General features: G+C 48.8%; 7 protein-coding genes across 7 annotated transcripts; 5 read left to right on the top strand and 2 right to left on the bottom strand.

The window, feature by feature from the left end:
- Nucleotides 1–770: 770 nt before the first annotated feature.
- F9C07_1389116 (cupin domain protein) lies at nucleotides 771–1925 on the bottom strand. The gene is made up of 2 exons (XM_071508050.1): nucleotides 1626–1925; nucleotides 771–1557 (listed from the first exon to the last, which is right to left on the bottom strand). Exons 1-2 carry the CDS (start codon nucleotides 1649–1651, stop codon nucleotides 1164–1166), a joined length of 420 nt encoding a protein of 139 aa, XP_071364938.1. The 5' UTR covers nucleotides 1652–1925; the 3' UTR covers nucleotides 771–1163.
- A 60-nt stretch (nucleotides 1926–1985) lies between these two features.
- On the top strand, nucleotides 1986–3985 carry F9C07_2281780 (quinone reductase). Its single transcript, XM_041285255.2, has one exon. It carries the CDS (start codon nucleotides 2566–2568, stop codon nucleotides 3598–3600), a length of 1035 nt encoding a protein of 344 aa, XP_041144376.1. The 5' UTR covers nucleotides 1986–2565; the 3' UTR covers nucleotides 3601–3985.
- F9C07_2281779 (putative C6 transcription factor) lies at nucleotides 3986–6091 on the top strand. The gene is made up of 3 exons (XM_041290731.2): nucleotides 3986–4947; nucleotides 5028–5317; nucleotides 5385–6091. Exons 1-3 carry the CDS (start codon nucleotides 4009–4011, stop codon nucleotides 5989–5991), a joined length of 1836 nt encoding a protein of 611 aa, XP_041144375.1. The 5' UTR covers nucleotides 3986–4008; the 3' UTR covers nucleotides 5992–6091.
- Nucleotides 6092–6555: 464 nt separating this feature from the next.
- F9C07_2230617 (uncharacterized protein) lies at nucleotides 6556–7202 on the bottom strand (the record flags this gene model as incomplete). The annotated part of the gene is made up of 2 exons (XM_071509863.1): nucleotides 6556–6611; nucleotides 6659–7202. 2 exons carry the CDS (start codon nucleotides 7200–7202, stop codon nucleotides 6556–6558), a joined length of 600 nt encoding a protein of 199 aa, XP_071364937.1.
- A 1263-nt stretch (nucleotides 7203–8465) lies between these two features.
- Nucleotides 8466–10847, top strand: F9C07_2281777 (major facilitator superfamily domain-containing protein). Its single transcript, XM_041290730.2, has 3 exons — nucleotides 8466–9179; nucleotides 9243–10060; nucleotides 10126–10847. Exons 1-3 carry the CDS (start codon nucleotides 8949–8951, stop codon nucleotides 10682–10684), a joined length of 1608 nt encoding a protein of 535 aa, XP_041144374.1. The 5' UTR covers nucleotides 8466–8948; the 3' UTR covers nucleotides 10685–10847.
- Nucleotides 10848–10968: 121 nt separating this feature from the next.
- On the top strand, nucleotides 10969–11795 carry F9C07_2230615 (vesicle transport protein ykt6; the record flags this gene model as incomplete). The annotated part of the gene is made up of 5 exons (XM_041285245.1): nucleotides 10969–10989; nucleotides 11052–11223; nucleotides 11282–11604; nucleotides 11669–11730; nucleotides 11780–11795. The coding sequence occupies 5 exons, from the start codon at nucleotides 10969–10971 to the stop codon at nucleotides 11793–11795; spliced, it is 594 nt and encodes a 197-aa protein (XP_041144373.1).
- A 1461-nt stretch (nucleotides 11796–13256) lies between these two features.
- Nucleotides 13257–14248, top strand: F9C07_4732 (uncharacterized protein; the record flags this gene model as incomplete). Its single annotated transcript, XM_041290740.1, has 2 exons — nucleotides 13257–13396; nucleotides 13471–14248. 2 exons carry the CDS (start codon nucleotides 13257–13259, stop codon nucleotides 14246–14248), a joined length of 918 nt encoding a protein of 305 aa, XP_041144372.1.
- Between the last annotated feature and the right edge of the window lie 421 nt (nucleotides 14249–14669).

The following is a 14669-nucleotide window of genomic DNA, read 5'->3' as shown; positions in this document are numbered from 1 at the left end:
ACACCAAAATATGGTCAACACGTGAGCTATTTATGCTACGAATCTGACCCAAACATATGCAATTGGTCGTTGTCAGCGATCGAGATCTGCAGATCCTGAACTCGAAACTTATCTCAGATGCAAGCCCTCTTCATCCGACGCAGAAGTTGACGGAAGGAGGATTGCTTATGGGACCACGAGACAACTTGCCATCAGTTCGGTTTGGAACTGTCCACATGAATTGATGTCTGCTCACGAGTGCGTAAACTGGGAGATGTGTTCAATATGCTTACGCTTTGGGTGCCCTATCATTGTCGATCGATCCTATACCGAGGTCTTCAAACCTGATATATCTTTTCTAGAATCTTGATCGGTACTCGTCATCTAATTATAAATCAATACGAACACACAAGCTATGACCACCGGTTACACGTAGTTATGCGTCTTGCAAGGCTACCTGATCCTAAGACCGCTCTAATGTGCCCCGTAACTGCACCGATAGTTTACATTGTGATGTCTCAAATCTAGCAAGTATCCCTAAACTTACGTCACATACTGAGTTGTTCTATCTCGCAGTTACCCATTGGCACACGATAGGACGTTTTGTGCCAAGGAAATCAACTTTGATTTCGCTTATCGCCATCAAGCTTTGCTGTTTCACAGCTTATATTCACTCAGAAAATATTCTCTGAACTTTCGAATAGCGATTCTCATAGGAATATAATAGCTATACAATGCGAATAGCCTTGCAGATAGCCAATCGTATGTAAGAAGTAGCATAAATCTGTTGAATTGGCGTGAGATTCACTGTCAAACGGAGGTCAGGGAAAGCTAGTGTGCGATCAAGACCAAGTGTTGTAGCTGGGAGACTGGTAATAAGTGTTTTCTCGAAGACAGTCCCTTGTTTTAATACTGACGACTTTTTCTGACCTTGTATAGAACATATTCAACACACTACTGGGGCTATCTGATCGGAACAACAAGTTTAATGATCCATTTTCTGAGCTAAGATTTACAGCTTGGAATACATCACTGACCAGAAAGGTTCCCTAATCAACGAGCAATTCGAATGTTTAACCATCAACTTGAGTTTCATTTATTGACATGAGGTATGCACACATATAAGCTGAAGAGTATACTGGTAACTCCACCGTCAATACCAAACCTAACAAGGCTCAGCAATATCATGCCTTCATCTTCTGGGCGACAATCTCCTTATACTCCTCATCGTACTGCACCAGAACAGCTGGTCCCTCTCGCTCCAGCGTCTCAGTATCGAGAACGAAGTTCACAAAAAACGCCGCTGGCTCAGTCTTGCTGGCGTTGGCGCTAATCCGATGATGGCACCCTGGAGCCTCATACCACGATCCGCCCTGCTCGACCACCTTCATCGGGTCGTTGTTCATTTTGTTCAACACGGAACCCTTGATCACATACGCAGACACGGAGGCTCCTCCATGCCGGTGAGGAGGCGTGGCTCCATCTGGAGGGTACTCGACGAGCAGGCCCACAGTAGACTTTCCAGGGCAGTTGACCAGCTTGTATTGGTAGACGAGTGTGGTAGTCGCAAGAGGACGGCTGGTGTTGTACATATTAGTAAATGTTTTTGTAGGTGTGTTCTGCCATGCCAATGTAGATGTACATACCTCGGATCGTAGGTCGGTTCTTCCATAGCGAGATACGGATGTATATCAAGGACGTCCAAGAATGTTTTCTAGGCAGATTAAAATTGTTGTGTATGAGCTATAAGTTGACCTTGTTCATAGGGTGGGCGAAGGGGTCCTTTATACATTACGGGTGCTCTGGAAACAGGCATAAAACTTGCTGTGTTCCCAACAGCCCAACAGCTTGGAAGTAGATCGATCGGGAATTCGCCAATACGAGAAGGAGGGTGTGCATGATGAACAGAGGGTTGATACCCAACGAATGAAGTTAAACTCACCCTGTCTTTTCTCACATCAGCCTTCTCCCAGTTACTCTCCGAACCAATGGTGTTGTTGCTTTCTAGGAGTCCATCCACCATGAGGGAATGACCTTATGACGGATCCATGATCGCCGAGTACCCGATGTACCCATACTTCCATTTCAATTTTTGGATAAAGAATGACTGATATCTCCGGTTTTCCATGGCGAAGCACGATTTGCGGAAGTTCTTCGTAGTGGGCCCGGGTATCTGCAGTTGAAGAACTACAGATAGGCTACTCGGGAGAGACCCTTGCATGGTGGGCTTTGATCCGAAGGTTATACGGACTGGATCCGTGGATTGATCAGCCACCGCCGATCCTACTACAGATTGATGTCATACATTTAGATGTTTTCATAATAGTCACTCCGTCCTGTGGACATTACGAATCGTCATCTCCGGGCTTTCATAGGTCCTAACCTGTCCCCGACGCTTTCCCGGTTTCCCCATTTTTGCATGCCTCTGCGCTCAGCGGGTATCCGTGAAGACTCTCTAAACGCAGATGTATAAAGCATGGTCTCTCTCGAGTATGCTCTATTTCCAAAAAGCACTGCACTTCATCGCACCTACACTTCGTCCATTCTCTGTCAGCCGAACAGGACACACATAACCTTTCTCCCACAATGCAAGCTATTCGTGTGCACCCAGCTCCCCCGTCCTGCGATCCTTATTCACCTTCTAACCCTGCACCGGTTTCTGCCTTGCATCTGGATGAGGATATTCCCGTCCCCAAGTTGTCGAAGCCTGGCGAGCTGCTGATTCGCGTCAAGGCCACGACAGTGATTCGGGACATGCTGACCTGGCCTGAGACATATCGCCATGATTATGCTATTATGGGAAATGATCTATCTGGTATCGTGATTGAAACTTTCGATGACAACAGCAAATTCAAATCTGGCGATGAGGTCTTTGGTATGACGCATGTGGATCGTGCAGCGGCCTGGGCAGAATACACAATGGTCAAGGAGGATGAAGTTGCTCTCAAGCCAAAGTGTTTAAGCTGGGAGGAGGCTGCGGCCTTACCTCTCAGTGCCCACACAGCCTACGAGGCCTTGTTTGTCCATGCTGGTCTTGCTATTCCTTCTGTGGATACTGCGTTGAGGAATAAAGCGCAGTCCTCTCAGCATCAGAAGCAAATATTGATCACCGGGGCTGCCGGCGCTGTGGGAATCCACCTGGTGCAGTTGGCCTCTGCTGCAGGACTGCACGTTGTGGCCGCGACTAGTTCTAACGCGCGGAATCAAGATTTCCTTCGCAGCCTTGGGGCGGACGAAACGACTGAATACGCCCGGTTAGACGGCTACCAGTCAGACTTTGATATCATTGTGGACGCGGTTGGCGGCGACGTGCTGGCCAAGTGCTGGAACTACGTCAAAGATGATGGGGTATTGATTTCCGTTGACTCTGCCAGCTATAACTTCGTGGAGGAGCATCAAAAGCGTGGAATCTGCAAGGAAGGAGTCCAAGCTTTGTTTTTCATTGTCACTGGGAGCGGCGAGGCTTTACGATATTTGGCTGAACTTGTAGAGCAAGGCATTCTGCAGTCCCTGGTTATTCAGACGTACCCTTTCCGAAGTGTGCGAGAGGCGTATGAGCACGCCAACGGACGGCATACGGGACGTGGGAAGATTCTCCTCACTGAGTTCTTTGCTGTCTAAATTTGTAGGACCCCCATATGGAAATCTATTATCCTTCACGGTGATCACTGTATTCGCATCCTGAAGCTTCTGCGGCAAGTGTACTGTCGTCCCGTAGGTATCATGTTGTAGATGCTCCCCCCTCCGTTGTACCGCCAATACATGCGACAGTATCACTTCGTCGTGGGAAGAGCAATCTCATTCTAAACATAAAACGCTTTCCATTTGGGTTAAAATAAGGTGGATAGGCCTTGCCACTTACACAGTAGATAATTGGTGCGGGTATTCGAATTCAATGGATAGCCTATTAGGGCACGCTGAAAGAGATGTATTGTTCTGTACCAGGAATTACCGGGTGTGTATGAATAGCCGAGTACCCACCACTCGTGACAAACTGGCGATCACAACTCACATCTTCAACTAAACTAAATGGATTCTACATCAAGCTCTCGCAATGGTCGGGCTACGCGCTCCTCGCTGGCTTGTCTACCCTGCCGCTCGCGTCATGTGAAATGCGATGGCAAGCGGCCTTGCTGTGCCCGCTGCGCTGAAATTGGGCAGGATTGTAACTATGCACGATCCCGACGTGGCGGGCTCGACCGCGCAGCCCTGGCTGATCGTCGCCGACGACTTGCAGCGAACGATAGAAAATCACCAGCTCCTGACTCGAGTCGTCAACCACATACAAGGACTCAACAGGTCCAGGAGCATACCACTCCATTGATGGCCGAGGACCTTCGCCATGAGCCGAACGAGAGGATCAGTGTCGGCGATGTCATCTTAGGCATCTCGTTTCCGGACGCAGGCATCGCTCAGCCCGATGACATTGAGAGCGATTTCTTGATCAATGCATACTATGAGAAATTCCATGGCTGTCACCCTTTCCTATTACCCCGGAAACACCTCTCAAGAATGTATCAAGATCCGCACAGACAGTCGAGCTTCACACCTCTTCTTGCTGTGATGCGCCTAATCGGACATATCTACACCTCGCACGAATGGTCAACATCGTTGAGAGACCATATTGAGGCCTGCTTTCTACAAGCATCACCATCTGATCCAATCATGGTTCAATCTCGACTCCTATTCTCTATGGCTTTGTTCTGGCACGACTACAAGGATGCGGCCAAACTGGAAATGGATGCTGCTACCAGTCTTGCAGTTGATTTAAAGATGTATCTGTCGGACTTTGCGGCATCGCATGGGCGCGATGACCCCGTGCTGAAGGAGTGCTGGAGGCGAACATGGTGGATGCTGTACATCGTCGACGCCTATTACACGGGTACGCTGGGGACCATGAACTTTCGAGTTGTGGATATTGCTGCTACGGTGGACCTACCCTGCGAAGAGCGAGAGTATGAGTCGGGAGTAAGTATTGGCACCCCTAGCTTCCTTGGACACCCCCTTACGACGGCCTGGACGAGTTGAGATAGCTCACCTGGTGCCAGGATATACCCGAGCCGCGCACTCTGCAAGAGTTCAACTGTCGCGAATTCTCTGCCGAGCCCATTCGTTTCTCATCCTTTGCATATCTCATTGGCGCCGTACAATGTGCAGCATCGGCGATAGCCATAGCGCCAAAGATCGCAACCAAAGGAGACTCAACGCACGTCATCCAAGCTGCAGACTGTAGTCTGGATGGATGGCGATTGTTATTACCGGATGATCGCAAGCAGCTCATGGACAAGGATGGAAAAATTGACGAGCTAATGTTTCAAGCCCACTTGATCATTCATGTGTAAGCCCCTCACACTCCGCCTTGCAGCGCCTGAAGCCTCTCCTCGTAGTATTAACTCATTTGGCAGGTCTACTATCGGGCTACACCGACCCTTCTCAGCCCTGAAGTTCAATGCAGTAGAGCATGTATCAAGCTGTGCCCGAGAACCACCCCTCGACACCCCAATCCCAGATCTAGTCAACGTACACACCGTGCGCGTCCTACGAGCCGTGGAGGCTCAGATCCGCCTTTTGGCACTACCGGTTCCTGAATTTCACCATACGCCATTTACCACCTGCATGGTGAGTGAGGGAACGCTGGCGCTACTTTCGGCCTGCAGTGCTCTATTTAAAGGCACTCAATTGTCGACTGCACGAGATCAGATCCGGATGACACTCGGATGTCTCAAAGTGCTGGGCGAGGTGTGGCCGAGAATCGCAAGGAATGTGCGGGAGATACAGACGATCGCTCAAACGGTGCTCGGCATTGGGCCGGTGGGCAAGAATAGTATGACGCCTAGTTCCAGTGCTGGCCCGTCTTTCGGTGGAGGAGAGGACGGCCTTGATTTATTTACCCGTGTACCGAGCAATGATACAACTAACAGCTCTTCCCTTGGTTCTATTGAGGATCTTTGTGGGTGGTACAGCCTGGGCGAATTGAGTGACCTTCCATGGGGTATGGGAAATGACTCATAAAGCCATAACGTACGAGCTATTTCACGTTAACTTTCTCATATAATGTAATGCAGTAAATCAAATATTATCATGTCAGACAGCTTCGTAACTAACTTGTACATCCCACCGAAACAATATTAGAAAAAGCTCGAAGCAACAGACACTTCTCATATTGCAAAATAAGCCAATCCAATACCAAACCTTGATTTAGCTCATCCCCTAATAGTCATCTGTAGTATAGACGAAGCCTTGTTGAAAACTCAATCGATATAATACACACAACCACTATCACCATAGTGTTTCCATCAAGAATCTATGGACTCCATATTCAGCATAGTAAGGTTCAAGAACCTGTAACAGGTAGTCGGTCCAATCATTTTGCCACCTCCAAACATAGAAAGCCTTTGAAAACTCCTAGTATTCCGGATACCACCCACTAAACTCCCAACCTACGATCCCACTGACATGTCCACTGTTAACCATAATGGTTTCAAGGCGTAGATCCCCATGGGTAAATACAATCTGATGTCATTTCTGAGAAAGCATACCAGCCAAGAAGCTCTTGATATGTCGTTTTGGTGCAGTTTATTGATACACCTCGATGATTGCATTATTAAGAGCTTCTTCAGAATCGAATTGACCTTTCTGTGTATTAGTATCAGTGAAAGTTTCGGTGTAGACAACAAACCTTTGTTGTGACGGCGCTCCAAGATTGGGTCGGTTACTGGGCCAAGATCGGCAGAGCCAATATAGTTTCTATGGCTGATTTGGCAAAGTTGGCAAAGATACTCCTTCAATTGATTGGCAATATAACCTTTTGTGATTTCATCGTACGTCCCCCAAACTTTATCTAGGCTCTGGCCCTCGACATAGTCCATAAATATATAAATATCAAACAGACTACCATAGTCATCCATATCTCGAGACATTGGGCCGTAAGTATAGTAAGCAAGGACTTTTGGTATTGGTAGACTCTCTGTATTTTGTTTGACAAAGATCATATTCTTCGCTTCGCTGAGTGTTACATGGAATCCGAATTTCTCAACAATATCAGTAGATATTCTGGCTATCTCCACACTACCCCAGCTAAAAATAGTATTCTCAGAGGTAACTGTTCGTTTAATACTGTCTGGATCAGGTGCTGCAAATCCTGGAACCGAGTAAAGAAGGTTTACTCGTGGCCCGGAGTTCACAGGCAGAGTTGGAGTCTGCTGGTCTTCTGTGTCAAGCATATTGACAAATCGATGTAATAAGTCTTGAAAAGGCGTAGACTGAAGACAAGCGGCGGCGTGGAGGATTCAGATAACAATACCAGGCGATAAATATGTGTGAGTTATGGAGGTAAGAATGGGGAGAACGCAGTAAGCCTGAGGGCGAGGCTGGGCAGCAATGCTTACCACGTGACGATTCGTGATTCGACCAATTATGATGCTACAGTTGTTCGATAGTCGAACCTATACCTGATGTTAATGGTCTTGCGGTGTCGTGCAGAAATCAAGGGCAGTCCAATACTACGATCCTGAGATTTGTTTGTAGACCTTGGGAGGAGGATTCAGATTTGAAGACCCCCAAAATTAATCATCCGCTATTGAAAATAATGTCAACAGAGACTAGGACAGAAGAATAGCTGGGCAGAGTACCTGGTTTCAGCAGTTCGGGGTTTATATAGGATAATAGAGTAACCTGAATCGGACACACGACTCAACCACTGCAATGACTTGAGTCCCCGAACCTTGACATTGAAAATCGCATTTCAATGCCTCAATCAAGTACGAAGTAACGACAGTCAGAAAGACGAGGTGGCCTGCTGCTGTTCAAGCCCTCTGAATCATCGATTGGCTCTCTCCGATCAATTGCTCATTGTCGACAGCAACCAGCGTGGCCTGGCTATAAAGACCCATCATAAAAGCTGGACTTTTGGGTGATTCGAATGACTGTTTGTCGGCGTTTCTGGAGCGTTGGCGGACAACATCTAAGCCCCCCCCCGACATGCACCTTCAATGGCTTGGGCGGCGGGAAACCTGTGGTCATCGCGACTGCGTGTCTAAAAGTGCGGTATTTCCTAAGCAGCGGTGGGGGAGGAACAGATAGTTTAGGACCTCGTGGTCAACTCAATGAATGGTTTACCTAGGGCCTTTTGACCACAAGTCTGGCTGCATTCATGCGTATGGTATCACGGTATCGGCCAGTCTACGCATTGGCCGGGATTTTAGATATAAAAGCTTTCCCCGCCACCACTAGGAAGCTCGTTCGCCTTATAACGAATCGCTCCGATGTTAGACATGAGGTAGTGATTCCTTCTCACTGTGGTGTAGCAAATCCGATGATGAGAGGAGGAGCAAAGACGGCGCGAGAGGAACACGTATAGAGCATGTCGACGCTATTCCCGGATAGGATTAGAGTCGTACAGCACGGGGTGACTTTAATATCGCCCATTCCGGGGGTTAGTGACTTAGATACATTGCCTAGCGGGTAGAAAAATCCTTCCCCGAAGCCAATGATGCATTGATGCTTATGCGAAAACATTATAAAGGGAACTATGATGGCATTCATGGACCAAGCCAGAAAGAGGCGAGAAGCTACGATTTTGCCCCACTCCCGACAACTTCCTAAAACGGCAGTTGAGGTGGAAGGTTGAGGGCTAACGACACACTGACATCTTGGCCACTAAGTTACTTGGAGTGGAAAAATTCGTCTTTAGTGTTAGTGGAGAGGCGCGCGATTCGATTGCAGCTTCCGCCTGGAAGCTATTGGCCACCTTGTGGGCATCTTTCGAAACGGTTCATCCTAATAGGCAAAGGCTTTTCGACGCCATCCAGAGTGCCGATCCTGGTGTTTTAACGATGCATCGGTACTTAGAAATCCACTGAAGGTTCCATGAATCAATTAGTAAAAGAAATGCAGAACATGGTATAAAACAGGTTCCCCCAGAACAGACTGCGTCTTTGTCAGTTTTTCAAAGCCAACACTAGCCAGCTATGGCACCCATTGCAGATACACCACTCAGTGGATCTGATCTAAACATGGAGAAGTCCACTGGAGAAACGGGTTCTCCAAATCTGGGGATACCACAGTCTCCATCACAATTAGAGCAGCAATCAGACCTAATAGATCTCGAGCGACTTGGTCGAGAGCGTCCTCCATGCTTCTCTAATATTTGGTCGGAACTGACCTTTGGATTCTCCATTGTTATGTCCCAGATTCTTGCGGTATGAAGTTTTCGCACGCGTGCTGGTCAAGTATATCAGAAGAACTAACTCATGCATCAATAGGAATATTACATTTCTGGATCAAATGTTCTCGTTCCTACGCTAGTCAAGGAATTGCACATCCCAGAAGCTTCGGTGGTATGGCCATCAACCGCACTGTCTCTCGTTGTTACGTCAACACTTCTCATATTCGGTCGACTTGGAGATATGTACGGGGGTTATGTACTCTACCTTGCAGGGGCAGGCTGGCTGGCAGCCTCATCAATCCTAGCCGGCTTCTCTCAGACCTGGCTAATGCTGATTATTTGCCGAGCTCTGCAAGGATTTGCTCTTGCCGCGTTTCTTCCATCTGGGATAATGATCTTGGGCAGCACATATCGACCTGGCCCTCGGAAGAATTTCATTTTCAGCGTTTATGGCGCATGCGCGGCGTTGGGATTCTTCGCCGGTATTTTCTTTTCCGGCTTGTGCAGTCAGTTCCTCAGCTGGAGATGGTACTTTTTCATTGGAGCAATCCTTTCCGCAGTCACTTTTATCTCTTCGTATTTTTCGGTCCCCAGTGATTTTGCAGAAAGGAGAAAGGCAAAGGTTAAAATGGACTGGGCTGGATGCTGTCTTTCCGTACCAGGAGCTGTCCTTCTCGTGTTCGCGATTGCGGAAAGTTCCTACGCACCGCAAGGATGGAAGACACCGTACATTCCAGTCTGCTTCTCATTGGGAGTGATATTTTTGGGACTTATGGTCTACGTTGAAGGATGGGTGGTCAAAAACCCTCTGCTTCCGGGAGACTTGTTTGCAGTCAAATATCTGACACCGCTGGTCATTGCACTGCTTTGTCTCTATGGGAGTCTGGGCATATACTTTTTATATGCAGTTCTGTAGTAAGTGGACTACCTGAGTGCGATCTGCTCTACCACCTTCAGTCTTATACTGACCTTCTTCGCAGCATGTCCGATATAATGGGTGCGGGTCCGCTACAAATCGTAGCGTGGACGGTTCCCATGGGGGTCGGAGGTCTCATCCTTGCGACAGCAGGAGGACTTATCATGCACAAGGTCTCGGGAACGATCCTTATGCTTATCTCTTGTATTGGATACGCCGGCTCGGGGCTGTTCTTTGCCGTCATTCCCAAAGGTGGGATATACTGGGGTTTCGTTTTTCCTGCCATGATTTGTGGCACTGTGGGGATCGATATCAGCTTCAACATCGCCAACGTATTTATCACCACTCATTTGCCGAAAGCCAAGCAGGGACTGGCAGGGGCATTGATCAATTGCACTCTACACTTTGGCATTGCCATTTTTCTTGGGTTTGCTGATATTGTCAAGTCGGAAACAGAACACCTTGGCCAGTTTAAGAGTTTCAAAGCTGTTTTCTGGTTTGAGACGGCGCTGGCATTAGTTGGGGCCCTGATTGTTGTGTTCTTCGTGCGGATTCACCATGCAAAGAGTGATTTGACGGTGGAAGAGAGAGCGGCGTTGACCGCCGAAAGCCGGAATACATAGTGTGGGTCGTATATGACTTGGACATATGACCTGGATAATTTTTGTACATAGAATCCTGTAGTAATACAATATCATGAAAGGGACGAATATGAATCTGCCTAATTGATGAGGCTAATTGAACTGAGCATGTGAGTGGTTGCCTGAAAAAATGGGGGACCAGCGAATAAGGTTGAGCGAAGGCGGTGAGGCGAGATGCTTTTCCGCCTCCGAGATTATATCCCCGCAAACTTCAGCCAACTGTCAACGACGTCAGTCATCCTTGAAACCCCTCGGAGCCCGTAAAAATGAAGATTCTTTATATCGGAGTGAGTCTGTGGAGGTCCATACTGGAGTGATATGTCTGTCTAACGTTCTTCATGCTTGATAGGTCCTACAGAATGCCCAGCAGCCGGCGGTGGAGCTGTGTGCGGAGCGCGAGCTCAGCAGCTACTCGCGCTTCACCAGGGGTAGCATCAGCGAGTTCATGACCATGTTCAGCAAGACGGTCGCCGAAAGAACAAAGCAAGGCCAGAGACAAGATATCCAAGAGCAAGGCAAGTGTTTACTCTTGCCTACTGGCCACCCGACAACTTCCCCTGACCGCCCCTCGTCTTTTAGATTTCACATTCCACGTGTATGCGCGGACCCAAGGCATCGCCGGTGTCATTATCAGCGACAATGAATACCCCTCTCTTGCCGCCCATCAGATCCTTTCCAAGGTCCTCGATGAGTTCCTCACGCTCAACCCCAACGCAGGCACCGCCACCCAGCCTGTCTCCTTCCCCTCCTTGAAGACATACATCTCGGCGTACCAGGACCCACACCAAGTGGACAGTATCATGAAGATTCAGAAGGAGCTGGACGAGACCAAGATTGTTCTCCACAAGACTATCGAGAGCGTCTTGGAGCGTGGAGAGAAGATTGACGATCTGGTTAATAAGGTAAACTGAACCTCTACGGTGCATTTGACATGTGGGTTCAGGAAAGGAGCTAACTGGGCTTTAGAGTGAGGGGTTGTCTTCGCAATCGAAGATGTTCTACACCTCTGCGAAGAAGCAGAATAGCTGGTAAGGAAGGTTACCCCTGTTTGCATATAGGAACGCTGACATTCTGTAGTTGCATTCTTATGTAAGAGAGATCCCACCGGAGCGGGGAAAACAACCTTCAATATCACTGTAAATCGTCCTGGGAGAGTTTCTCGATGCCCTGACTGCTTAATTTCAATCTGTTCGAAGCGTTCTCTTTATTTATTGCAGCTATAGTTGGCATTTGCTTTTAGTTTTGATACAGTAAGCTATTTGCTTGAAATCTTGTGCACTGGTGGTGGATTAACCATATTTGAAAGGTAAATGGAGCATTGTGAAGGCGAATCTCCCCATTTTAAAACCCCACTTACACTTAGAGGAACATGGAATTGTTGTTGATCCGGTTCTACCTTGGTATAGACCTACTATCTAGTAGTCAGGGACCACTTCCTCAAGAATAACGTTGGTTTCTTGTCGATGCGGTGCCTGAAACAAGCCACGCTGACAAGTACGTGTGCGTTGTCCAACCGCCAGGAACAGGGCGTACACCGATCTTTTATCAGCTTATCGTCTGTACAAGTGGACCCCTATTGCATATAGTCCGCTCCACTTTGGATGGAATTTGCAAATCGTTACAAAACACATTGACAAAGAGGCTGAGTGCTGTGATAAGGGTGAAACATTCAGATCTTGCCCCAGGCCTCTTGTACTCTCGCTAACGTGGCTATAAAGGTAAACGATGCTGCTGTCTTGGCTGAACGACATTCCGTGAAGCTCCGAGAAGCGAAACGATAGCTTCCGAGTTATCACCGAGACGGACTTATCTCTCGGCGACAAAATGCCTCGTTATTCCTGTCGAGACGATCAGAAAATCGCCCCTCGTACTAATAGTACGCTGTAGATCAATGCGGAGATTAGGGCACATTAGGGCAGGGCATCCCCCTTAGGGCAACTCCACCCGGTCCAGCACCGCCGCGCCTGCCAATTCGCTCTCTCATCTCGTCTTCTAGAAGGCGATCCACCTCTAATCCCAGTCGGTAGAGAAGCTTGAATTTCCATTACTCTCATCTTTCGGCATGGTGGTACCGCCCAATACCCCGACTGTAACCGGGTTCCCGGCCCGGTCGTGTCTGATTGGTCGCGTGCGCCGAATTTCTCATGCTTCGTTGTAAATATTGTGGGCTTGACAGTTGGGCGTCATTGGGATTGATCTCCTTCTATTACTTGTACAGTTGTTGCTCATATAGCCCCTCCTTCACTTATCTCTCCCTTTTATCTAGCCCCAGCTTCCTTCCTTTTGTCCATCATTATCCCAGTATACCCCAGCGTTTGAGCGAGAATAGGTGAGTACCCCGGGAGCCCTCCGCACATAACTATATCTAACAAACTGGCATAGACTCTTGTGGTTACACATTCTTTTGATTATTTTTCTTTTCCTCTGTGGAGTCATTAGACGTACACGGTTACACGACTGAAACGACGCGCCCTCAAACAACCCTCGTTATCCCAGTAAATAATATATGGATTGACCATCTACCGGAAACCGAGAGCACGTTACCGCAGTCGACATGGAACAAGACTTCCCTATTCACCAAGCATTTCCCTTCCGCATGCAGAGGAACCGCTTAGCGGAACTCCTCACGGCAGATGTGATAGCTGCTGCAGGCTCAGCATCACTGATCACTCCAGCCGTCATGATTCTTGACCGGTATGTTTGCCCTATATCATTGATAGACGCGATTGCGGAGACAATACCAAAGAATATTACTGACGGCACCCTAGACTTGTCGTGGAGAAGTCATCGCACAACCAGCCCCTTTTGCCAGCGTTCCGCCGACACCTGTGGCTCTCCATCACTCAACCGGCGACTTTCCTTACATCCCGCCCGAGTCTTCTAGTTTGGGGCCTCTACACCGCAACATTTGCAGCAGCAAATGCCACAGAAACTGTCTTGGACCGGGTTTACCCTGATGTCGACCACGCCATTTCGGGAATGGCCACGTTTCTCTCCACATTCGTCGTCAACTCGTCCGTGGGCATCTGGAAAGATGTTAAATTCGCCCAGCTTTTCGGCCACCCCCCAGCTGCAAAGCCAACCAACCCCATCCCCAATCCCACAGCCGTCTCCAAGAGCGGCTTCCTCCGTCGGTCCATCCGGACCATGCCGCTAGCAACCTACTCGGCCTTCCTTCTCCGTGACGGCCTCACCATCTTCGGCTCCTTCAATCTTCCCGCCGTGGTATCCAGCTCAATCCCCGATTGGATTGCCTCTCGCGATTACGCCAAGATCCTCTTTGCCCAACTGGCCATCCCCGCTTCAATCCAGCTCGTCAGCACACCCATTCACCTCCTCGGCCTAGACCTCTACAACAGACCGATGCAGCTCCCCGCCCGCGACCGAATCGCACGCGTCAGCAGAGATTGGATCGGCGCGTCCCTGACGCGTATGTGCCGGATCATCCCGGCATTTGGCATCGGCGGATTCGCCAATACCGAAGGGCGGGCATTCATGCACCAGCAACTCCAGCTATGCGGGGAGGAGTATGAAAACGAGGGCTGAGTTAATCCCTATCTTATCGCGAACGAAAGAAAAAATAACTCATCCTGCGATCGGATTGGCCACTGGTGGGCGACGACCCACTCGGGGGTGGCAGTAACTGACCGGATCGGGTTGAACTGGTCCCCTACCCGGGCCCTAACCCTAAATCCTTATATATAGTAAGCATCCGTACCCACCTCACTGACCGGGCCGGTTCCCATGCGGTGAGGGGACGGATACAGGTTCAAGACGAGAGAATGAATTCCTATTGTTCTGAGCGTACGGAGTACTACTACTTGAGACGGGAGATTTACCCGGTTACTACTATGCTCAGACCGATGTGTCCTGGTGGTGGCTCCGATTTTACCCCACTGGACAGGTGTCCCCGCGGGAAATGCTGAGAGCCTGAGACGCATGAGAGCGCCTATTTGTACAGAGATAT

The sequence above is a fragment of the Aspergillus flavus genome, chromosome 3 (assembly GCF_009017415.1).
Source record: "Aspergillus flavus chromosome 3, complete sequence".
Classification (NCBI taxonomy): Eukaryota; Fungi; Ascomycota; class Eurotiomycetes; order Eurotiales; family Aspergillaceae; genus Aspergillus; species Aspergillus flavus.
The sequence above is the reverse complement of the archived record's forward strand: the minus strand, read 5'-3'. Positions and strand labels throughout refer to the sequence as shown.